The 25602-nt window shown below is 43.2% G+C and overlaps 1 protein-coding gene across 6 annotated transcripts in view; it reads left to right on the forward strand.

Moving 5' to 3' along the window:
• The window catches only part of AFF1 (AF4/FMR2 family, member 1), a 197602-nt gene that overhangs the window by 34980 nt on the left and 137020 nt on the right, over nucleotides 1–25602 (forward strand). For 2 of the 6 annotated variants that reach the window (XM_010833778.1, XM_010833779.1), the window contains exon 1: nucleotides 20723–20984. The exons of 3 other annotated variants lie outside the window; for them this stretch is intronic. In XM_010833778.1, coding sequence (XP_010832080.1) covers nucleotides 20968–20984 — 17 coding nt within the window. In that variant the 5' untranslated portion in view covers nucleotides 20723–20967. One more of the 6 variants, XM_010833774.1, reaches the window with a different exon arrangement.

Genomic DNA, 25602 nt, shown 5'->3' on the forward strand with positions numbered 1-25602 from the left:
GTTCGATCCCTGGTCCGGGAAGATTCCATCTACCTCAGGGCACCTGCGTCCAAGTGCCGTAATAACTTAAGCCCGTGCTCTAGAGTGTGTGCTCCACAGCAAGGGAACCCAGTGCAATGAGAAGCCGGCGAATTGCAACTAGAGAAAGCCCACAAGCAGCAACAGAGACCCGGCGCAGCCAAAAATAATATAACATTTAAAAAGGATGAAAAAAGAAAGTTTTTATTATGAAAGCTTCCCCCTCCCCTTTTTTGGAGGCTTTTCATTGATTCATTCATTGAGCAAGTACTTACGGAATATTTACTATGTCAGGTGGTATGTTAAAATCTGGTGTGTCAAAGATGATCAAAATATGAGGGGTCCCTGTCTGTTGAAGCAGGAAGATAGGTGCACACATGAATTATGAAACTGTGATAAATGCTAAAACAAAGTGTTGATAAAGTGTTACAGGATCACAGAAGGAGCTGACATGTTGTGTGTGTGGTCTCTCTGCAAAGAACCAAGATTCTCCTGATTCATTTTTGCTTTCATTTTTGGGGGGTGGGGCGGAGGGGCTTTGGTCTCATACCATCTTGTTTGAGGCATTGCTGTGGCAGAATTCCACTTAGTCCTACTTAAACTTGAGAGTTTTTATAAATGCAGGGATTTATATTAAATATAGACTCCTTGTGGCATTCCCACCGTTGTCATTTTGGTTGCTGTGAGGTCGCTTTTCTTCTAAGATTTTAACTGCAGATGAAGGGATTAGACAGGAAATGCCATCAAGAATGGCTAACTTGTGATTTCCTGAAAGGGTGGTATGTCTTATAATTAACAGTATTCATATTGAGTATCTTGAAAGCCAGCAATGTGAAACCACAGGAAAGCATTTGGGATACACTTAAAAGAAAAAGCTGGATGTAATGTTTTGGTCACATGGGTTGCATTCAGAAAATAACTTTGTTGACTAGCTCAAGATGAGGGTCACAACACAAAGATGAAGCTAGCAGGTTGTGGTATGGGGATTCTGCCATCCTTTCTGGTCTCAGATTCCAGGCCCCTTTTTTTTCCCGGTCTTATGAATGCTATTGACAGTCCCACCTGGAGGACTTCGCTGGTAGTCCAATGGTTAAGACTCCATGCTTCCCATGGAAGGGCCATGTGTTCCATCCCTGGTCAGGGAACTAAGATCCCATATGCCATGGTCAAATTTATGTATATATAAAGACGGCTCCAGTTCTTATACCTCTAGCTGACTCCTGTTGCCTCCACCCCCTTCATCTACTGGAAGGATCTTTCTAAAACCATTACTGCTTTAAAAACTCTTACTCGGTCATTGCTGCCTAAAGAAAAATACTGCAGGCATCTGCAGCCTGCTGGGCACCCACCTCTTTCTCTGCTTTCTCTGCTTCTCTCCTGAGCTGTTCTAGTGCAGCATGACTTTTCATTGTTTTTCCCTAAAAGCCATGTCTTCTCCTGTCTCCTGTGTTTCTGACCATGTTGGTCCCAGGCCGGGAGTCATCTTCCAGCGCTACTTTGTTTTCCTAGGGAAATTCTATTTATCCTACCTTAACCTTTATTTCGGAGAAGACAACGGCACCCCACTCCAGTACTCTTGCCTGGAAAATCCCATGGACGGAGGAGCCTGGTAGGCTGCAGTCCATGGGGTCGCTAAGAGTCAGACATGACTGAGCGACTTCACTTTCACTTTTCACTTAAATGCATTGGAGAAGGAAATGGCAACCCACTCCAGGGTTCTTGCCTGGAGAATCCCAGGGATGGAGCCTGGTGGGCTGCTGTCTCTGGGGTAGCACAGAGTCAGACACGACTGAAGCAACTTAGCAGCAGCAGCAGCAGCAGCAGCAGCCTTTATTTGGTTTCAGTTCAACAAAAGTTTATTGAGGGCTTCCTGTGCGCTGTGTGCCAGGGATACAGAACTCATTAAGACAGTTTTTCTTTTTAAAGGATTTAATAGTGTAAGGAGGCAGATAGACAAGTATTTGTTAGTATTTCCTATGTCCTAGGGTTGGGTGTTGAAAATATACTGACAAAAGAGTTACACTTCCTGCCCCTCATGAAGCATATATTCTAGTGGGAGAGACACATCAAATTTTAAAAATGGATCTGTGAGACATACTATGAGCAAGGGACAGCCATTGATCTGAGAAAGCAAGTAACCTGGGTGAGTAGGAAAATCAATTCTTTTTGAAGCATTGAAGTGGCTGTGCTGCTGGGCGTGTGGGATCTTAGTTGCCCAACCAGAGATAGAACCTGGGCCCCCTTCAGTGGAAGCTTGGAGTCTTAACCACTGGACCATCAGGGAAGTCTCCTGGAAAATCAGTTTTAGATAAAATAGATAAAAATGCCACCTCTCTAATTTTTAAAAAGACATTAAAAAAAATAATTCCAGTAAAGCATAGCAAAGGTTAATTATCACAGGAAGGGGATGACAGAGGATAAGATGGTTGGATGGCATCACTGACTCAGTGGACATGAGTTTGAGTAAATGGGGAGTTGGTGATGGACAGGGAGGCCTGGTATGCTGCAGTCCACGGGTTTGCAAAGAGACACGACTGAGCAACTGAACTGAACTGAAGTAGAGAAGACCTATTGGTAGAATGTAAATACAGTTGACGAGTTATAATCCATTGTGATACACTCAGTGATGGAGGGATGTAACAAAAGATACTTTGATCATGGGAGGGGCACCCACAGTTTTTATCGCGATGCAGAGGAAGCGTTTGGTGAGGGGTGGCTGATGGGCTTCCCATGCAGAAGTGCAAAGGTTTGAAGCAATTTGAGTTGTGTTCACAGAATTTAAAGTAGTTCGATATTGTCGAAGCTTTATAGTGCAAAAAAGCCTAGAGGCAGGACTTGAGGCAGAGAAATAGGTGGTTACAAAAGGAACCCTGAGTGCCAGAGCTGGGCTCAGAGCTCAGCCCATGCCCACTATCTAGGACAGGTTTTTTTTTTTTTTTTTTTAATTCTGTAACACAGTTTCTTCATCTGTAAAACTGAGATGATGGTAGCAGCAACCTCATCAGGTCATTGTAAGGATTAAGTACTTATAATAAAATGCTCAGAACCGTGTCTAGCACACAGGGTGGTGGGTGTGAATTTGCACTGACTTACTGTAAACCCTTGAATTTGCAGTGGAGTGACTCGCTCATGGGTCTCTCTCTCAAGCCATTTTAGAGGGAGTGTGAGCGTGTGTGAGCGTGTGTATTGGGGAGGAAGGGGCTGGAGCTGAATTTTTGTGGGTTCTCTGAGCTCACCTTTCCCCCTCATTCCCAGCATAATTACTTGTTCCTCCACCTGTGTTCCCACAACGTTTTTTCTCCGTGGTGGCCTTTTCCCATTGTGTTTTATGGTTTGAATTTCTCACAGTAGACTGAGTTCCCTCAGGGTGTTAAGGACTCTGGGTTACTCATCTTTACATGCCAGTGCCAAGAATAGTGCCCAACACTGAGCATACTGGGTGCCTCAGGAGTGTTTTGCATTTGTTTGAAAGGTTTATTAGGGAGTTGCCCCAACTTATAATTTCAGGAGAAAGAGCCTCCCATGGAAAAGTCTGGGCATGTTGCTATGGCAGGGTGTTTTCATTCTTTCATACACCAAATATTTATTGAGTGTCTACCGCACATGGTGCTGTGGGGGTACGAAGATGAATCAGCCGTGTATTCTGCCCTGGGTTGTGTTGACTCTTACAATCTTAATTGTGGGTGTGAGGGAAAAGGTAAATGGTTGCTGATAGGTTTAATGAGAACTAAGCTATGAAGTGGTTTAGTTGTATTGGGGTTTTGTTTAGATGTCTAATTACTTCGATCAAAGAATCTCTGAGTGATTTGTTGTTTTTTTTAATGCTGTCTCATTGGTGGTTTTAGCTCATTTCTCATTGTTACATTTCATGTTTATATCATGACAGACTCTGTCTAGTAAATTGCACAGTGTAAAGTTTCACAGGAAGCCTGCTCCTTTCTCAGATTGTAATCCTATATAGAAAGGATTCCACCCATGTGGGTTGGGGGCTATATCCTTGGCCTTGGACAAAATACCTTCCTGGATTCTTTATTTTTGAATGACTTTTTCTTGGACTCCTTAATCAGTGTTTGATATTACATTAGATTAGAGGCACTTAGTTACAGGTTTTTATTACAGTAGTTTTAGGCTTTTGCCATGTTTGATCCTCCCCTGGGGAAGGAAATGGCAACCCTCTCCAGTATTCTTGCCTAGAAAATCCCACTGACAGAGGAGACTTTGGGCTACAGTCCATGGATTCCAAAGAGTCAGACACCACTGAGCAACGAACACTTTCACTTTCACTTAGGCTATTGCTGAGCTTCCCAGGTGGTGCTAGTGGCAAAGAACCTGCCTGCAAATGCAGGGAACAGTGAGACGTGGGTTCGATCCCTGGGTTGGGAAGATCTCCCGGAGGAGGGCATGGCAACCCACTCTAGTATTTCTGCCTGGAGAATCCCATGGACAGAGGAGCCTGGAGGGCTACAGCCCGTCAGGTTGCAAACAGTTGGAGACGACTGAGGCGACTTAGCATGCCTGCAGGTTTTTGCTTGTATCTGTCTCTGCTTTTGTCATCATAATTCTCTGGTACCTGTAGGCTATTCCACCACTTTTTTTTTTTTTAATGGAAAAGGCAGGCTTGCTCTGCTGTGACCGTTTATTACTCTTTCCTTAAACTACCTCTCAAGCCTAGAAAACCCTTTCTCTTTTAGCCCAATGAACTACTCCATATTGACAGTTGTATCAGATGCTCTCAACTCCAGTGCTGTGCAGACCACTGGGGTACCAAATAAACTGTTCATCCTTGGCCTTCCCGTACCCTCTGCCCATGTGTGTTAGCATAGCAGGACCAGGTCCTGGCGCACCAGACCCCTCAAATGTGTGTTGATTAGATAAACTGGCATGAATAAAGCCTGTGTGTGTGTGTGTGTGTGAGTAAGGAAGGGTGTATTTAGATGACTCAGAATTAAGGATTATGTTTAACAGTTCTTTATTTTTGTGGAAAGTGTCTTTGAAAACTCTTGGTCTAAAATATCAAACCTGTCAAAGCAGTTACATTTTCAAATGTCCCTTTACGATGAAAAGATGCTCAGTCATGCATGATACGAGAGATGAAAGGACACTACTCCGTCATATCTCGGCTGTCAAGGTGGTAAAAAGCACAAGCTTTTGACAGCATGTTTTGTTGATAAGACTGTAGGAGGGAAAGTGCTGTGCTCTCACTCAGCTGATGGGAATGCGAAACAAATAACCCTATGAGGAGAATTTGGCAGTAGGCTGCACCATTACATTGGCACTTACCTCTGATCTAGCCAGCTCACTTCTAGGAATTTATCCCCAAGATATACTGGCAAAAATAAGAAAAAGATATCTATAAGTTTATTCATTACAGACTGTATGTGATAGCAAAAGACTGAAAGTAATCCACATGTCAATAGGGGGTTGGTTTTAAAAAGTAAAGAAATCTGGTTCTTTGGGACTAACCTGGTAGTCCAGTAGCTAAAATCCTACGCTCCTAATGCAGGGAGCCCAGGCTCAATACCTTGTCAGGGAACTAGATCCATATGTCACAACTAAGAGTTTGCATTCCAGAACTAAAGATCCCACATGCTGCAACTGAGACCAGTGCAGCCAAATAAATAAATATTAAAAATAAAAAATTTGGTCCTTCAACACAATGGAGGATTATACAGCTACAAAAAAGAAATGAAGACTGTCTCTCTCTCTTTTTTTTTTTAACTGGTGTTTTGATCTCTATGATATATTATTTGAAAAAGTAAGATGTAGAATAATATGTATAATTATGCTATTTTTTACCTAGGAAGGAGGAAGAATATGAAAATGTATATGTATTCACTTATATTAAAGAATATTAATAGGATAAACCAAACATTGATGGTAGGACAAAAATAGACGCTAAACTCTCCTGAAGGTCCCTTGCTTTGTGGCTCACTTTGGAACTACTAGATGCTACACATAATTATAAACCAAAACTTGAATCAAAATTGGAGGGGGGAGTTGCTTTAAAAAAATGAAAGCAACAATGAACAGATGGATTTAATAGTGTCTGAAGGTGGTTTATGTTTATCGAGAGGAATCATAGTCCTTACTTCGCACAGTTCCAGTATGCACAAACTTCAGTTACGTGGTTTAAGTGACACCAGTCCCCCAACACAGTGGTTCAGATTTCAGTTAGCCCAGCAACTTCACAAAGTATAAACTTTGCTGCTAGCTCATTACTCCACACGTAACTATATAAATAACAAATGGCCTCCGGATCCGTAACCAATCATATCACGTTTCTTAAAGCCTTTTGGTGATTGGTCACTGAGTTGCTCATTTAGTTCATGCAGAGATAGCAAAGCTTATCTTAGTCTGTTGTCTCCATGTGTCCTAGTGATAAGCCAATATGACATTTCCCATAAATGGATAATCGAAAGGGAGAACTGGCCAACAAAGACAAAAGGGCAGGAAAGAAACAAAAAGTGACGATGCTGGGAGTGAAATTCTGATCAAGCCTAAGTGAAATAGCTTACTGGGTGTGTGCAGCCCTGAATGAGCAGAGTGACAGTAACTTACTGACGTAAAGAAGGAAAGAGGTTGAGATGGAAAGGATGAAGATGTCCCAGGGGAAGCAGTGCCTCAAAAGCACTCATGTTAAAAGAAGTCCTGGAGATATTTCACCATCCTGAAGAGCAAAGGACGAAATGTTGGAAGTTGAGCCATGCTTAGAAATGAATATGGTGGTTTGCCAAGGTATGGAAAAAGATGCTTGCTTTGTGTTGTGAGTTAATGTGGCAAGAAGAAGTCAAGCACCGTTTAAAGAACTCTTAGAAAGTTTTTTTCTTTTTGACAAATACTGGGTTGGCCAAAAAGTTCATTTGGGTCTGTCACCTGAATGAACTTTTTGGCCAACCCAGTCAAATCATTCAGGTCTTAAATATGTCTGTTTCAAATCGTAGGGTACTAACTAACTATTAGTGTTACTATTTTGTTCATTTCCTTATAAACCCATAACCATATAAGTTACTTACGTATTTTTTTTTTTTTGTATATGTTATTTATGTATACTTATGTTGGGTATGGGGCTTCCTTGGTGGCTCAGCTGGTAAAGAGTCCGTCTGCAATGTGGGAGACCTGGATTCGATCCCTGGTTTGGGAAGATTCCCTGGAGGAGGGAAAGGCTACCCACCCCAGTATTCTGGCTTGGAGAATTCCATGGACTATATAGTTCATGGGTGTCAAAGAGTCGGACACGACTCAGCAACTTTAAAAAAAAAAAAAAAAGGATCCTGTTTAGATCTGGGCATACCAATTAAACTTGAAGACTAACTGGATATTTGAGGTTAGCAAAAGAAAATTTTATAAATATTAATTAAGATTAAAGGAAACATTTTAGGTGGGGGTAACAGTATTGTGTATGTGTGTGTGTGTTTAAGTCTTCAAATTAAAGTCTATTTAAGCCTGGAAAACTCTGGTGCTTGAATTCTTACCTATGAAATAAGGAAGAGGATTGAATGTCTTTTCTGTTTTCTCTCTGTTCCTTATGTAATAGCCACTCCCACTGATTTTTCTTCCCCAAATCTTTTACTTTTCTTCCCCAAATCTTTTACTATTATGTGCAAGCCGTGGTGTTGCTTGTACTCAAAATTTATTTAATCAGTGTACCTCTTGCGACGGGGCGGGGTGGGAGGGGAGTGTGGAGGGGGAATGGGCTGGAGCAGGAACTCCACAGCTTGGGCTGAATTATCAATCAACCCTAGGAAGCTGCTCTGAGCTTTTCTCCTGGTCAAGGATCCCTTCAGGGTAGGGAGGCATGGCACCCTTGAAATGACGTGAAAGTTACTCAGTCGTGTTCGACTCTTCTGGATCCCGTGGATTGCAGCCTGCCAGGCTCCCCATCCATGGAATTTTCCCGGCAAGAATACTGGGGTGGGTTGCCATTTCCCTCTCCAACCCTTGCTTTGGTAATACCCAAAGAGCCTTGGTTGACTGTCAACATTAAAGAGATGTGAAGAAAACATTGGGCCATGGAATTCACCTCCCAAGAGCTGTGTGCCAGAGCTTACAACACAAGTTCTGGAAACCCCAGGTTCCCCAAGAGCAGTTTCAGACTGCCCACACAGAGGGTGCCCTCCAGGAACAACTAGCCACCAACTGCTAGGTACCAGGGGTGCATAGACCAGGGAGGTGCTTGCCAAAGATATCTTGGGTAACACGCTATAGACGTCATCAAAGTTTATTGAAAAACTCGGGCTTAAGTATTACATTGCATGTATGCAATAAGAGTCTGGCCAGAAAGAGTATTTCCCAGGAACTTGATTCAACTCTGATAAATAAATGTATGAGTATTAGAAAAATTGTTTGAGTAGAAAAATAGTTTTTTGTTTATTATTTTATCTTGGTCTCTCAGCTGTGATCCACTTATATGAGGTTCTTGGAAAGCTCCAGCCTACCTGTATGGCCCCTTGCAATAATATGTTTGTTAAAGGGAGGGAGAGAATTGCCGTTAGTTGAAATTATCTCAGCCAAGTTAGCTTTTATTCTAAAACCACTTTCTGTTCAGAAAAGGTTGTCCTAGATGACACTGGGCTTTCCAGGTAGCTCAGTGGTAAAGAATTGAACTGCCAATGTAGGAGTCTCAGGAGACAAAGTTCCAATCCCTGGGTCAGGAAGATCCCCTGGAGAAGGGAAAGGCAACCCATTCCAGTGTTCTTGCCTGGAGAATTCAATGCACAGAGGAACTGGGTGGGTTACAGTCCATGGGGTTACATGTGAGCCTAGATGAATAATTATTACTCCCCCTCGCCACCACCCCTGCCCAGGCTTGGTCATATTAATTTGCAGCTCTGCAGACTTTCCACCACCTTGTTTTTCTGAAGGGTGAAAATGACATCTTCAGTGTGACTTGTGAGTTCTCATTGGGGACTTTAGTGTTCATGGTACCTGAAATATCAGGTAAAAAAACATGGAACTGGAGTTCCATGTTTACTTCCAATTGCTTTTTGTAAATAGTCATAGAAAAATGACAGATGTTCTGGTCCCAGACATTGAATTTCAACCCCAAATACTCCTAAAGGAAACCAGACTGACCAACCATGATAATAAATGACCATTTGCCTTTTGCAGAAGCTGTCCAGCTGGGCTCAGAAGTCAAATTTGGGAGTGAGTGTGATGAAACACAGCTAGATGGCAGGAAAAATGATTTCCTTAAAGACTGTTTCCTCGAGAGGGTAATGGTAGCTTCTCTGGAGAGGTTGCAGGGTACGGTGATTGAGAATGGGACCCTGGGGCCAGGGTGCTAGGGTCACAGCTCAGTCCCACCACTTATAGCTGCATGACTTAGAGAAAATCACCCGACTTCTTGAACTTCACTTTCTTTACCTGTAGAGCAGGCAATGGCAACCCACTCCAGTACTCTTGCCTGGAAAATCCTATGGATGGAGGAGCCTGGTAGGCTGCAGTCCATGGGGTCACTAAGAGTTGGACACGACTGGGCGACTTGACTTTCATGCGTTGGAGAAGGAAATGGCAACCCACTCCAGTGTTCTTGACTGGAGAATCCCAGGGACGGGGGAAACTGGTGGGCTGCCGTCTATGGGGTCCCACAGAGTCGGACACGACTGAAGTGACTTAGCAGCAGCAGCAGAGCAGGATGGTAATACTGTACTTGGCTTAACAGCTTGTGGTGGGAATTAATTTAATATCAGCAGAGCACTTAGAGCAGGGCCAGACATACTGTGGGCAATCAGCAAACACTGGCCATTCATATCACTAGCAAAATGATTCCCAGTATCTTGCTTTTCACTGTGGCCAAGCATGTGTCTCAAATACACGTACTGAGAAATACTTTCATATTTGGGTGAAAGTCATTTTTCTGTGAATTTCCAAGTGAAAAGGGTTAAGCCTGTTAAGTTGTTAAGCATTTGAAGGCGTGAGGCCAGTGGCTTTGGGGTGTCCAGGGCACTCACAGCTTCCCAACTCAAGAGTTCTCAACTTGACCTTTCCTTTCTGAGAACATAGGCAATACTGTAAACTAAAATTACTGTAATTTTCTTTTTTTTTTTTATTTGGCTACACTGCCCAGCCTGTGGGATCTTAGTTCCCTGATCAGCCATTGAACCTGGGACCTGGCAGTTAAAATGCTGAGTCCTAACCACTGGATGGTTAGGAAACTCTCAGGGCTGTGGTTTTCTCTTTAATGAATCCATCCTTATACTTAAAACTATTGAATTAGCTCAATAACTTATAGGTCCTTGATTAGGTAAAGGTTTAATTTGTTATGAATCAACTTTTTGTTCTTTAGATTTGTTTTACAGTTGACCCTTGAACATATGGGTTTGGACTGTTCAAGTCTACTTGTATTGGGATTATTGACAACAAGTGTGTACTGTAGCACTGCAGAATCCCAGGTTGGTTGAATCTGCAGATGTGGAATCTCAGATACGGAGGAACCTCAGGTATGGAGGGCGCACTATTAAGTGGTACATGGTATTTCTGCAAAGGGGGAAGGGTGCCTCTAATCCCTGAGTTGTTCAAGAGTCAACTGGATTTTCAAGATAATTAGAACTTAGAAAATGGAGCAGCTCTTTCTGTTGGTTATAGTAAGCTCTTAAAAGACAAGTATTATAACCCCAAAAACCTCTTTTATAGGGTTGCATAGGACTTTGGATGTTACATGTGCTTAATAAATGTTGATTTGATTTCATATTAATTTTTCCGTTTTGCCTGTGACCTAGTTCAGTCGTGTCTGACTCTTTGTGACCCCATGGAATTCTCCAGGCAGGAATACTGGAGTGAGTTGCCATTCCCTTCTCCAGGGGATCTTCCTGTCCCAGGGATCAAACCCAGATGTTCTGCATTGCAGGCGGATTCTTTACTGTTTGAGCCACCAGGGAAGCCCATATAGGAGACAGAGCTCATGGTAAATAAACCTCAAATAAAACTTCCCTGACTTTGGGGAGGAAATCCTCCGTCCTCAAGTGGAAAGTAAAATTGGTACCCCAAATTAGATTTTGAGTTGGTGGAATTTAAACATTTGCTGAGGATAAAAAGAACACATTTAGAACAGGCCTGGGTATCATAAGAAATGTCATCAGTTGACGTAATCTCTTTTATGTATGGAGAGATCAGATCTTACTGTAACTTGAAAGCTGCAATTTACTGATCATTGTGGCTTGTCTGTGTATGTAACTTTTTTCCCCCTCACAAAAGGAAAAAACAGCCCCTCAAAGAAAGACTGGGAAATAGCCTCTTTCTTCCAGTACTTACATCTTCCCCTTTTCTTGCATGTAATCAGGAAAATTTGAGAGTAGTTTGAAGGGGTGGTAAAGGCTCCAGCAACAAAGAGGACTGTTGCAAAACATTGTTTAGAGATTCATGCTTTAGACCGAAGGTCAAGGGAATATCAGTCACTTGTCTTTGAGAGGTTAAGCAATTCATTTTGTTGTTGCTGAGTTTTCCATTTATTTATTATTTTATTTGTAAATCCAATTAGTCAATTACTTTAAGAAAGATATTCTAATTTGATGATACCTTAATACTTTAACATGGTTTAAATGAATACGAATATATTTTTAAAGTATAGTTAATGTACAATATTATATCTTACAGGTGTACAATAAAGTGATTCATGATTTTTAAAGGTTATACTCAACATTTGAGCTTATAGTTATCATAAAATATTGGCTGTTCTTGTGTTTTATGATATATCCTTGTAGCTTATTAAAAAAAAAATAGTTACCATTTGTTTGGCTCCACCAGGTCTTAGTTGCAGCATGAAGGATCTTTGTTGCGACATGTGAATTCTTATTTGCAACATATAGGATCTAGTTCCCTGACCAGGGATTGAACCTGGGCCTTCTGTGTGAAGTCTTAGCCACTGGACCACCCGGGAAGTCCCCCTGGTAGCTTATTTTACACATAATAGTTTGTACTTCTTAATCCTCTACTCCTAATTGCCCCTCTCCTCCACCTTGTCCCCACTAGTAACCACTAGCTTGTTCTCTGCATCTGTGAGTCTGTTTCCTTTTGGTTCTATTCACTAGTTTGTTGTAATTTTTAGATTCTCTGTGTAAGTGCTCTTGTACAGTATTTGTCTTGCTCTGACTTACTTTACTTAGCATAATGCCCACCAAGTCCACTCATGTTGCTGCAAGCAGCAAACTTTCATGTTTGATGGCTCAGTAGTATTCCATTGTATACGTATACTAGACATGCTCTTTATCTAGTTAGCTGTTGATTGACACTTAGGTTGCTCCCATATCTTGGCAACTGTAAATACTGCTGGGTTAGGCAAGTCTTAAATGTTCTGTATTTTATAAGGCAATGTTTCTCAGACCTTAATGGGCTTACAGATCACTAGGGATTTTACTAAAATGCAGATGCTGGTTTGGTAGATCTGGGATGGAACCTAAGAGTTTGCATTTCTAACACGTATCGCATGCAGGGCGCTGCAAGTCTTGACTCTGTGGCCCTCACTCGGAGGATCAAGGCTCATCAAGGCTCAAAAGCAGAGATTCTCAAATGTGACTGCACATTAAATTACCCGAGGACATTTTAAGAAATACAGATGCATGGGTCCCCCTCCAGAGATTAACTGACCTGCGATGTGGCCTGAGTGTTAGGGATTGATCAGTCTCCCCAGGTAATTCTCAGATGTGTAGCCAAGGTTGTAAACCACTCCCAGTCTGGAGATTTGATTTCATTGGTTCCCCACTGGTTCAGCGGAAAAGAAACCACTTGCCAATGCAGGAGACGCCTGTTCAATACTCTACTGTTCTTGCCTGGGAAATCCCATGGATAGAGGAGACTGGCGGGCTGCAGTCCATGAGGCCACAAGGAGCCGGACACCACTTAGCAATAAAGCAACACAGCACATATTTCACAGCCAAGGGGAAGCTGTTGTTCCCCAAGGGGAAGTACCTGCCTTCAAAGTGATGTCCTCTGTGTGGGAGTTTTTTGTTTTGTTTTGTTTTTTTTCAATTTATCCCCTTTTCCTTTGAATCTCATGTTTTGAAAGAGTCCCTCTACCAAGCAAACTCCATTTAAAACAATTTTGTTTGTTTTTCTATTTTTAAATCAGTCCAACCACATACAGTTGTCAGCTGGACTTCCGGATCAGCTAACAATCGGTGTTGCCACACTCAGTTGGCATGAGCTCCAGAAAAGCCCAGAGCAGAGTAGTCATTCACACACTTTCCATGGGCAAATATGTGATTTCCTTTGGACTTTCAGAAATGTTGAAAATAATTCATTGGTCTCTAGTTGCTTCGTTGGTGGAGCCAGGTCAGAGTCCAGTGACTGCATGATGAGAGAGTGCTTCAGAATGGCTGTGTCGGGGGCATTCAGAGGCAGGAGGAATTCTTGCCTTCTACCCCTCCAGCAGAGTTCTTCACAGTTTTGTTCCTTAATTATCTGCATTATCTTCTGTCTGCCTTTCCCATAAACAAACAGACATTCCCTTTAATCCCATCCAGCCTCATGACTTGATAGACCTGAGAGTTAAGAGGTTTTAGTAGGTAAAGGGTGTGACTAAGATATCAGAGAAGTCTTCTGAGAAGAACTGCCTTGGTTTCATTTGTTCCCTGGTGGCTCAGTCAGTAAAGAATCTGCCTGCAATGCAGGAGACCTGGGTTCAATCCCTGGGTCAGGATATTACCCTGGAGGAGGAAATGGAGACCCACTCCAGTATCCTTGCCTGGAAAATGCCATGGACAGAGGAGCCTGGCGGCCTACAGTCCTTGGGGAGTCGCAAGAGTCGAACACGACTTAGTGACTAAACCACCAGCACAGGGTGTCTCCAATTGGGGAAGAGGGAAGGGGCATTCCAACGAAGAGGAAATACAGGAAAAGTATCTGGCTGGAGGGCTCTTGTAGTAATAGGGTGGGGAGGGTACTGAGGGTGGTTGGTGGATGAGAAAGCAAGCTACTGATGTTGGGCCAAATTGGGAAGGGTATTAGATGCCCCTGTAACAAGTTTATTCTTCAGCTCTGAGGCAGGGAAGATACATTGTTTCTTTTTTTTTTTTTTCCTTTCTTTAATTTGGTGAGAGAGTAACATCTGATATGTATTTTAGGAACAATGTATTCTTGCAGTGGGACTGAAGGCTAAGTGGGGAGAGAGACTTGTCTAAGGAAATACTTTCAATGGCACCCCACTCCAGTACTCTTGCCTGGAAAATCCCATGGATGGAGGAGCCTGGTAGGCTGCAGTCCATGGGGTCACTAAGAGTCGGACACGACTGAGCAACTTCACTTTCACTTTTCACTTTCATGCATTGGAGAAGGAAATGGTAACCCACTCCAGTATCCTTTCCTGGAGAAAGGCAGGGATGGGGGAGCCTGTTGCACTGCCGTCTATGGGGTCGCACAGAGTCGGACACAACTGAAGCGACTTAGCAGCAGCAGCAGCAGCAAGCTATTGAAAAAGCATGATGAGGTATGAAGAACCTGAACAAAGAGAATGGTAGATGTTCTAGAAAGAATGAAAGACATTATGGTTATTTCAGATTTCCAATAGGAATCAGATGATGGAAGACTCAGCGAATTGGTACAGTATTGACTCATTAAATATAAGTTGGTAAGTTAAGGATGCATACTGTTGGCCACAGAGCAGTGGTATCTAAACTTGAGTGTGAAACAGAATCACCTCGAGAGCTTATTGGACCACACCCACGGAGTTTCTGCTTCTGTAGGTTTGGGTGGGGCCTGAAGGTTAGCAAAGGAATGCAGGCCTGGAGTAGCAGAGGAACCCAGCGAAACAAATGGAAGACAGAACGAGCTGGTAGAACTTCAGCCCAACCATATCCGTAATTAAGATAAATGAATAAACATATCAGGTACAAGGCAAAGACTCAGCAGACTGGGTTTTCAGTTCAGTTGCTCAATTGCGTCCGACTCTTGACCCCATGGACTGCAGTACGCCAGGTTTCCCTGTCCATCACCAGCTCCTGGAGTTTGCTCAGATTCATGTCCATTGAGTTGGTGTTGCTCTCTAGCCATCTCAGCCTCTGCCACCCCCTTCTCCTTTTGCCTTCAGCTTCTGCCAGCATCAGGGTCTTTTCCAGTGAGTCAGGCCTTTTCATCAGATGGCCAAAGTCTTGGAGCTTCAGCTTCAGCATGTCCTTCCAATGAATATTCAGGGTTGATTTCCTTTAGGATTGACTGGTTTGATCTCCTTGCAGTCCAAGGGACTCTCAAGAGTCTTCTCCAGCACCACAATTCAAAAGCATCATTTTTTTTTGGCCCTCAGCCTTCTTTAAAGAAGTTTTCCCTGGAGATATGCAAACAGGCCAGTTTAGGAAGAGAAAGCGCATTCTTGCATGGAGAAGTGGATTAGATGATCTCCTTTGGTCTCCTTTCTGGAGTTAAGATTTCGTCATAGTTTATTTTCTACAATAATGATAAATTATTATATTGCAAAAATGATAAGTTAATAAATAACAATACAGATAAATGTTCATTTTATACTTAGAATATTTTTAAATGCCCAGAATAAGACAAGCCATTCCATCCTTCCCAGCCAGGCATACCTGTAGCTAGCCTTTGGTACAGAGACCCACTCAGTCTTTTGAATACACACATTTATTTTCAATTTTGATGAAAAGTGGGTTCATAACAAGTACACTGTATAACAACTTTTCTTTAACCTTATATGATATCTTTTCATGTCATAAAATATTTTTGTAAAACAGAAGCATGAAAGCATTTTCAACCCAGGAGGAGAAAAAGCATTTTGAGACTGATTAAATCTGTACAACTAATCCCAGGGATGGGGGAGCCTGGTGAGCTGCCGTCTATGGAGTCAAACAGAGTCGGACATGACTAAAGTGACTTAGCAGCAGCAGCAGCAGTCCCAAAATGCTTTTTCTCTCCTGGGTCGAATATGCTTCTGCATCCCCCCCTGATCTGCTAATTTAAAGTTCTCTGAATTCTGCCTTCTGCTTTTATTCCCAAGAATGGAATCAGCTAACCATAAAGAAGGCAGAGCACGGAAGAACTGATGCTTTTGAACTGTGGTGCTAGAGAAGATTCTTGAGAGTCCTTTGGACTGCAAGGAGATCAAACCCATCAATCCCAAAGGAAATCAACCCTAAATATTCATTGGAAGGACTGATCCTGATGCTGAAACTCTTTATACTTTGGCCACCTGATGCAAAAAGCTGACTCATTGGAAAAGACCCTGATGCTGGGAAAGATTGAAGGCAGGAGGAAAGGAGGGCAGCAGAGGATGAGATGGTTAAATAGCATCACCGATTCAATGGACATAAGTTTGAACAAACTCTGGTAGATAGGGAAGGTCAGGGAAGCCTAGCATGCTGCAGTCCCTGGAGTTGCAAAGAGTCTGACAAGACTTAGCTAGCGACTGAACAACAATACCCGCCCCCCGCCCCCAACCCATCCCTTCTCTGGTGAAGGTGAGACTGTCCCCTCCCTGTCTAGAGAAACCACCCTTTGCAGATCCAAGCAGTAGCTCAGTTTGAATGATGGGTGGCTCTTGGCATTTCTGAGGTGATACGTTTCACTAAGTGAATAGTCCTTTGGGTACAGCCTCCCAAAGTGCCTTTTTTTATACCCAGGAAAGTGTTTTGGGGCAGCTGGGAAGAATGAACTTGGCTTTGTGGGAAGAGGTTTGTGCTGGAGTTACAGTTCTGAAGGGTCACTGATGTTCTTATCCAAGATATCATACAGACTGAGAGATAAGGGACATTTTCTAGCATCTTATATTGGTTCCTGGTTGTATGAGCAGAAAGAATTATAAAGCACAATGAGTTCCGCCCAAATAGAGAGAGAGGTATCATGTAAGTCCACAGAGGAGAGTTTTGAGGAAGCTGGGATCACAAAGCAAGCTGACCACTGTTTGTTTAGGAAGTTTGGCCGTGGTGGCAGGAGATTGGGCAGTAGCTTGTAAGGTGAAGAGACTGATGTGTGGGGGAAATAGCCGATTCTAGAGAAAGCCATGGCAGAGAAAACAGAAGGTGAGCCTGGAGCCTCATAGTACCAGAAAGTAAGGAAGTGCTTAAAAGGCAAACAGATGGAAGCAAGTCAAAGGGATCAGGAGCTGATGGGAAAGGGCTTCCAGTGGCCAGAGCCAGAACAATCTGAGCAATAAAACCCATTGTGGAGTACTGGGTTATAGCCCAAAGGATGAAGTAAGTATCTATGAGTATATGCCATACTGGGTCTTCCCTGGTGGCTCAGACTGTAAAGAATCTGTCTGTAATGTAAGAGACTCAAGTTTGATCCCTGGGTTGGGAACATCCCCTGGAGAAGGGAATGGCTACCCACTCTAGTATTCTTCCTTGGGAAATCCTTTGGACAGAGGAGCCTGGAGGGCTACAGTTCATGGGGTTGCAAAGAGTCGGGCAGGACTGAATGACTAACACTTTTGCTTAGCAACTGAACAACAACAACATACTCCTTATTTGTAAGGTAAATTGGGTTCATTAGCTGGTTCAGTTTGAGTGAACCTTAGGGGCCAAGGATTCTTCACCTGAAGTCTATGGAGCCTCCGATCCTCCCTAAGTGGGCTGCACGGGGACCTTAAACATCAAAGTATAGCAAATACTGTGTGTAAGGATCTGTATCCTCAAGTATCATCAGGAAGCCAAGGAATTCTGTGCCCCCAAAAGGTTAGGAATGTCTTTTGTTCATTTTCACTGCTGAACAAGACTGTATTTTGGATACAATGGTGTTTTCAAAACACTTGGAGAAAATCACGCCCACGTGTGTACTGCACTACTTCTTCAGCCACAGGCAGTATCCAATTCCAGAATCATTTCTCCCGCACTTTCCTATAGTTTTGTTAGATCTATTACAAATCAAGTGTAATCCCACTTCAGTTTCAAATTACCCTCAGTAAGTTACATTACAAATGATCTTGAGAGCTCTGGGAATGTCAGGTGTACTGATGATCTGTTGACTTCATATTTCCTTGCATGTGAATATTTGCCCTGTTCTTTCATTTCCTCCTCCTTAGTGGAATAGAACAACACAATTCACAGGGGAAAATGTAATTTTAATATAGGTGATTTTACATTACTAGCCACTGATAAGTGGAAATTTTGTGAGTAAATGCCATTATGCAGTATTGTTTCTGCTGCTTTTATATGTCTGATACCAGTTTAAAGCATAAATGATCATGGTTGGTATTTAGAATAACTGTGAGAAAGATGGGCTAACAGCTAACCCATTACCTGTTAAATAATGTTTTTGAGAAAAACAAAAGTATTTCCCAAATTAAAAACTTTAGTAAGAGAAATAGCGGTATGCAAATCTCTTTACTGTCTAGCTTAATAGAAGACAGCTGGATTCTCATATCTGTTTCTGAATTCAGTGTGTGGCAGTGTTATTTTGGTTGAAATCTATGAAGAAAATGAGAAAATGTAGCCTCACATAGGAAGAGGAGTACTTTAATACCTTTTTTGATATTATATCAAAACTCTACAATCATAGTTTCCTAAAGGTTAGTTGCAGTGTAGAATCTGGAGTCATTTCATTGAACTGTTTTTAAACTTTCATATATTAAAATCCTTGGTCTTTCCTGCACTTTCAGTGGATCTTTTACCCATGCATGATTTTGTACTATTTAGAAAATCTTGGTCACTAGGTTAGGCAGGTCTTCTAAAGCCACAGTCCTTACTGTCCTTACCTCATCAGGGACGACTTTAAGTATTGGGAAGCTGTCAAGGTCACCATGACAAGTGTCAAGTTGTCCAAGATGCTTCAAAACTCAAATTTTATCACTGGCAATAAATACTGTCAGTTGTTTTCCTGGAAGAAACAGACTCACTTTGTTCATTTTTGTGAAAATGACTGCCAGGTAACAGATCAGTCAGTCAGTCAGTTCAGTTGCTCAGTCATGTCCGAATCTGTGACGCCATGGACTGTGGCACGCCAGGCTTCCCTGTCTTTCACCATCTCCAGGAGTTGGCTCAAACTCAATGTCTATTGAGATGGTGATGCCACTCAGTCATCTTGTCCTCTATTGTCCCCTTCTCTTCCTGCTTTCAATCTTTCCCAGCGACAGGGTCTTTTCTAATGAGTCAACTCTTCAAATCAGATGGCCAAAGTATTGGAGCTCCAGCTTCAGCCTCAGTCCTTCCAGTGAATATTCAGGACTGGTTTCCTTCAGGATTGACTGGTTTGATCTCCTTGTAGTCTAAGGAACTCTCAAGAGTCTTCTCCAACACCACAGTTCAAAAACATCAATTTTTTGGTGATTAGCCTTCTTTATCCCTTACATCCATACATGACTACTTTCCCATTTTGTCACGAAGAACACTAAAATGACCTGTATGCAAGGGTCAAGATTTAATAAAAGTAGTAATCCCTACTACTGGTCATTTCATTAAGGATATATGTAAACACTTTTTTTTTTTAACTGCTAATGTGTGGTGAAGAGCCACTGCCTTGTTGAGTGATAAGGCTCCAGCAGTTTCCCCACAATTGCTTTTGCACCATCAGTGCAAATGTCAGCACAGTGAAAACGACAGTGTCTTTGTGTTATTCTAAAAATAGCTGTGACCTTTGAGAAGGTCTCAGGGACTCCCGGGAGACCACGAATCACACTTTGAGAACCACTATAAAGATGCTTTTGTGCCTTCCTCCTACCCCATCAGCCCCCACCCCACAGCCTTGCAGTTTTCAGGCAGATGTCAACATTTCTCTGTCCATGGCTCCTTAGTAATACAGTCTGGAGTAGCTCTGCGAGTTTTGTGACATCGTCATGATTCTAGGCGGCAGGGGGACATGCATTTAAGTTTTCAGCCCCCGACAGCGTGCTGCTGGTCTCCAGTGAGATGCTGAAGCCCACCTTTCCTCCTGTTTGGCGACGTTGTCTCTTGCTTAGCTCTAGGCAGAGTTTAAATGCCTTCCCTGGTCCCCCCAGTAGGACACGGTTTCGTTTGTAATTATAGCGTTTAATATATTGTCGGCTTGCATGCTAAGTTATTTTCTAAAAACTGGTCAGTTCCTTAATGACGTCTTTCGGTGCCAAACGAGTTGCTGTTGCCTTTTCGTGTCTGCATGTTGTCCAGTAACAGAGAGGGCGTTTTGTAAACATTTGTTTCAGTGAAACGAAATCAAAACTGAAAGCCAACAAAGTCTAACAAGTGTGCGGTAGTCACACATTTCCTGACTGTAAGCGTTGGCACGATCAAAAGTAGAGAACTTGGTCTGCTGCTGTGTTTTTTGTTTTTTGTTTTTTAATTCCTAGTTCACTTCAGGTTCTGGGGCCCCAATATTCAACACCGATTCAAACCGGGGCTGGAGTTCGGAGCGTTGGGGTACTGCGTGTTCCGGCCGTGTGTGTACATTGCTAAAACCTTGGCAGGAGAGCGGTCGCCAGGAGCCTGCAGGCGGGGCTCGGCTGCGAGCGGGCCAGCTGGGCTGCGTCGGCGCTCGGAGCTCGGCGCCCCCGCCCGGCACAGCCTCGGGCTCGCCGGGCCGAGCGCCCTGCCCTTTTAAGGAGTCGGGCCGTACCACCAGAACTTTGTGGGCGGGGGTGTCCGGGCGAACTCGGACACCTCGAGGTGAGCCCAAGGACGGTTTTCTTTACCCTGCTAACGCGAGCCGGCGTGCCAGCGCCGCTTGGCGGGAGCTGCGCTTTGGTGGGCTCGGCGCCGAGGGAGCCGTCGAGGCGTCCCTTCCTCCGGAGTCGCCCGCAGGGATCGCGGTCGCTGTCGGCTTCGGACGCGACGCTCCCCCGGCCGGTCCGGAGTGGAGCGCGCCTGCAGAGGCCCCAGTGCCCGGATGTCTATCAGGATTAGCGCGAGCCAATACGCTCGGAGCCGGAGGCTGCGCTGAGGACGGCTGGGCTCCAGGAGCAGGTAGTCCCGTCACCTCGGGGAGTCGCGCTGGGGAATCGTCCCCGCCCGGCCCCGGCAAATGGTGAGCGCGGCGCCGGCAGGAGGGCCGCGGCTTGGAGGCGCTGATGGACGGCAGACCTTGAGCTCTACAGACTGAATTATGGCAGCCCAGTCAAGGTAAGGCAGGCACTGAGAAACTTTTCCAAATGTGTGTGAGTGGCGAGGGGGATGGAAGGTTGCAGGGGAAGGGTTGGGGTACTGTGAAGAAGACGGGCAGGAAGCAGCTTTGTCATTGCTTTCTCATCGTTATTTATGTCAGATTTAAAAGTAAAAAAAAAAAAAGTCTGGAGGACGTACTAGACCATTTCTGCAGAGGACAGGAAGAGGGGTCGAGTTAAAGTTAAGGTTCAAGTTAAATTTCTCTTCTCTGGCCGCCCCCCAACCCCCATAATTATTTTCAGGGAGATCAAGTTGGCTTAACCTGTCTGCCTTTGCCCAAATCGTCCTTTAGTTTCTTTGTGCACCTCATTTAGGTTCTCCTGATTTTTCCCCGCTCCCTCTGGTAATGCCTTGAGCAGCATTTTGGAAATCAATTAACGCGAAACAGTTCGCCTTGGGGGTTGGTGGTTGAGAATTTGCCAGGTAAGTAACTGGAAATTTTACTGCCAAAACGTACGATCGCACATAAAACGGCACAGCTTTCGTGAATCTGCTGAGTAGGCAAAGACCAGGAATGTACCGGCGTTGGTGAAGGGAGAGGATAATGAACAGCAGTTGCTGTCAGAGGAACGCTATAGTAAGAACCTCCAGCTCTGACTTTCCCTGGTTTGTTACCTCTTCTTTTTTTTTCCTTTTGGTAAATGAGCCTTTAAGAGCGATGACAAGGCGTCAGTGATTATGAGATTCAGACTGCTGTGTGGCTGTCATTTTAGTAGTGACAGCAGTTGGGGCTAAAGGAGGCTTAAGAACTTAGATATGCCGTCTTTTTTAACTTTCAGTTTTATTAGAAAGTCCTTTGGTGTCACGTTTAAAATAATTGGAGGGCTCCTCAAGTTGCTTTTTGAGGTCGTAGAGTCATTTGGGGGAACCTTACAAGGCTAAACACAAGTCGGGTCTGAAGACCCAGATATGTCAGAGAAATAGATGCTTTCCTGTTGAAGGGTAGGCTTGATGAGTTTACATTTTTTTCCTAAGAGATAGAACTTTATAGGAAGAGAACTTCACTCTATAGAGTGTCTCCTATATGCTCTGTATATAATTAATCCTCTCCTCTCAGTGGTTTATCCCCTGCCCCCATTTTATTGGTTTTTCTAAGAAGGAGGTTCTTGGGGCCGTGTTGTAGGAAAACTTTGCTGAGAAACTACAGTTGCATCTTGATTTTTACTAGTCTTGACTGAAATGTAAACTGCCCGAAGGGTCCAGGGCATCAAAACCTTGGATTAAGACATTGTGATTAAGAAACTAAATAGCATCTAACAGCGCTCAAAGCTAGAAAGCAGGGATTTGAACTCAGGTGTGAGTGATTTCAGTGTCTGTGCCCTTAAACTAATGAAGAGTAAAATGAGGTAATAGCTAAATTGGACATGGCTGTGTGCCAGGCACAGCAGCTGTAATTGGATTACCTGGTTGACTCTTTGCAGTCACTTAAATAGGTAAGTACTTTTTCTTTTTCACATTTGTTCAGGAAACTGAGGCCCAGTCAGTCTTTTCTTGCTTGAGGTTACCCAGGTGGAGCAGTGCCCGACTCCTGAGCAGCCTGCAGCGTTTCCTCACTTCCAGGCTGCCTCTTTAATGCTGAGATGAGGTGTAAAAGGGGAGCTGCAGGGCCTCAATCTAAAGGCACAAAAAAGCAGTTTCTGCCAGAAATACTCTGCTGCAAGATGTAGAAATCCGAGTTATCAGCATGGTTGTTCAATTTGCTGGTGATTGAAATAGGAAGACTATACACATTCTGCTCTTCTACCTGGCCTTCAGAGGTGCCCTTGAACTAGGAACAAAGCCACAAGGCTATGATGTCTTGTTTGCATTATGTCTGCTTTATGGGAGTGTCTCTCACAAGTAGTAAATGTGCATTTTCTTTTCTTTCTTATGTGTGTGTGCGAGCACGCACTCACATGCTCAGTTGTGTCCAACTCTTTGCAACCCCCATAGACTGTAAGCTGCCAGGCTCCTCTGACCCTGAAGTTTTCCAGGCAAGAACACTGGAGTGGGGGTGCAGTGCCCTCCCCCAGGGGATCTTTCTGACTCAACCCATATCTCTTGGTCTCCTGGACTGGCAGGCAGGTTCTTTACCACTAGCTTCCAGCTGGGAAGCCTTCTTTCTTTTTACCACATCAATAACTGTGTTTTATTTATTTTGTATTTCTTCTTCAGAGGGTCTAGAAATCATTTTAGTTACATTCATCACAGATATAATCTGAGTTTTGTTTTCATGCAATATTATATGATAAGCATTGTTCTAAACTGCTACTTACTCTTTAAAATTACTGTTTTGTCTAACTCCCAGTGTTTCAGTACACTGGAACATCAGAATTTATTTAACTTTCCAGTAGTTTATTGCTTTTATAAACTTTATATTGGAGTACAGTTGATCAGCAATGTTGTGTTTCAGGTGTACAGCAGAGTGATTCCGTTATGCATATACATGTATCTGTTCTTTTCAAATTATTTTCCCATTTAGGTTGTTACATAACTTTGAGCAGAGTTCCCTGTGCTATACAGTAGGTCCTTGTTGGTTATCCATTTTAAATATAGCAGTGTGTGCGTGTCAATCCCAAACTCTGACTATTCTTCCCCACCCCAACCATAAGTTCGTTTGTTGTCCGTTTCTGTTTTATGTTCATTTGTATTTTTTTAAAGATTCTACATGTAAGCAATATCATTTCTTTTTCTGTTTGACTTCACTCAGTATCAGTTCAGTTCAGTCGCTCAGTCGTGTCCGACTCCATCCATGTTACTGTGAATAACATTATTTCATTCTTTTTAAAGGCTGAGTAACATTCCATCACACACACACACATTATACATACACAGGGGCTTCCCAGGTGGCGCTCGTGGTAAAGAACCTGCTTCCAGTGCAGGAGACATGAGACGTGAGTTTGATCCCTGGGTTGGAAAGATCCCCTGGAGAAGGGCATGGCAACCCACTCCAGTATTCCTGCCATTAGAGTCCCATGGACAGAAGAACTAGCAGACTTTGGTCCACAGGGTCGAAAAGAGCCAGACACGACTGAAGCGACTTAGCACACATGCGTGCATGCACATACATACATATACACACACCACATCTTTATCCATTCCCCTGTGGATGGATTTTAAAGTTGCTTCTATGTCTTGACTATGGTAAACAGTGCTGCTATGAACATCGGGGTGCATGTATCTTTTGGGGCTGTGTTTTACAAGTGATGAATACACATTGTCTTCACTTATAGCTGGAATGTGGTTCAAGCTCACTTAGACATTGTGTTTGTGGGACAGTGTCTCTCCGACATCCAGAGAGAGAACAGATGGAGAAGATTGCAAGTCTTCTTGGATTTCTGGAAACCCTCAAGTTGGGCCCCGCTGCCCAAGCAGTGCTAATAGCAAAGGAACCGTCACCTGTGATGTACAGTCTGGGGCAGTGACATCTTGTCCATGTGCCACTTGCCGCACCCGTTGGTTTTTGAAACAATTAATTTAGAATCTTGGACTCACTGGATCTAAACATTAATAGCTCAGCTTGTTCTAACCACAATAGTTTCATTGTGCACTGCTTAAATAATTTGTTTTCTGTTGTTTTTTGAGTAGAAGAGGTAGATGGAAACTTAGATGAAGTTGCATTTTGTAGCACTGGATGGTGTGTGACTAATTTTTCATGTATATTTCTTCTCTGTAGTCAGCTCCTTAAGATACTATCTCATATTTTTAGTGTCCCCTGCATAAGCTAGAAGTACTTTGAACAAAGGAGAGACTACTTAAGTATCTTCTGGCTTGTGAACTTTCATCAGTTAAGGTTGCATAATCCTCTCCTTCACTTTAAAGCAGAAAGTACTAAATTGATTGTTTTGTTTTGCTTTGTGTTATGTCTTCTGCTAGATATGGAAGACATTTACTGAATGAAAGGTCAGTTGCCTAAGTTTTAAAAATTAGATTTGGGGTCAGTATTTTGAGAACGTCAAATATATGGTTTGCCTTTTCAGAATTGTGGAGAAAGGCAGTTACTTAAAAGTACAAGGTTGTTAAAGCAGAGCATACTCTATGCCTCCTCTCTCAGATCAGTGTGTGCAGTTCTTGGGAATCTGTAAGCAGAGCAGATACATTAATGATACTTCCTGTGAGAATTGTAACAAACTTGCTTCCTTTAATGTGAAATAGTTACAGACTATGGCTTTAGTTTCCAAACTCTGACCTAAAGCTCTTAGAAACTGTTTTCATAGATCTATATAGCCTGGCCGACCATCTTTTGTGGACTGGTAAACCCTATGATGGGTAGGGGAAGGTATAAAATCCTATCAGTTTGTAGATCTATCCTTTTCTATGAGGATTAGCTTGCCTTATATTGAGGAATGTGTTGATGGGTAAAAGAGAAAAGAGGGCTTTGTCTGATTCATCTCTGCTAACCCTTTCATTGAAGCAGTCCCTGAATATTAGAAAGGAATATATATGTATCTTCAACTACCGGTAGGGATTAACTGGTTTTAAATGCACCTTGTGCTACCTGAGAAGCCCTGGTCTGTCCTCCCCGCCCCCACCTCCAGGGTAGGGTGGGCTGGGGTGCTCCAGTGAGATGGGGGGGGGGGGGTTGAACTTGTTTTTT

This window comes from Bison bison, unplaced genomic scaffold, assembly GCF_000754665.1.
Source record: "Bison bison bison isolate TAMUID 2011002044 unplaced genomic scaffold, Bison_UMD1.0 scf7180017863888, whole genome shotgun sequence".
Classification (NCBI taxonomy): Eukaryota; Metazoa; Chordata; class Mammalia; order Artiodactyla; family Bovidae; genus Bison; species Bison bison.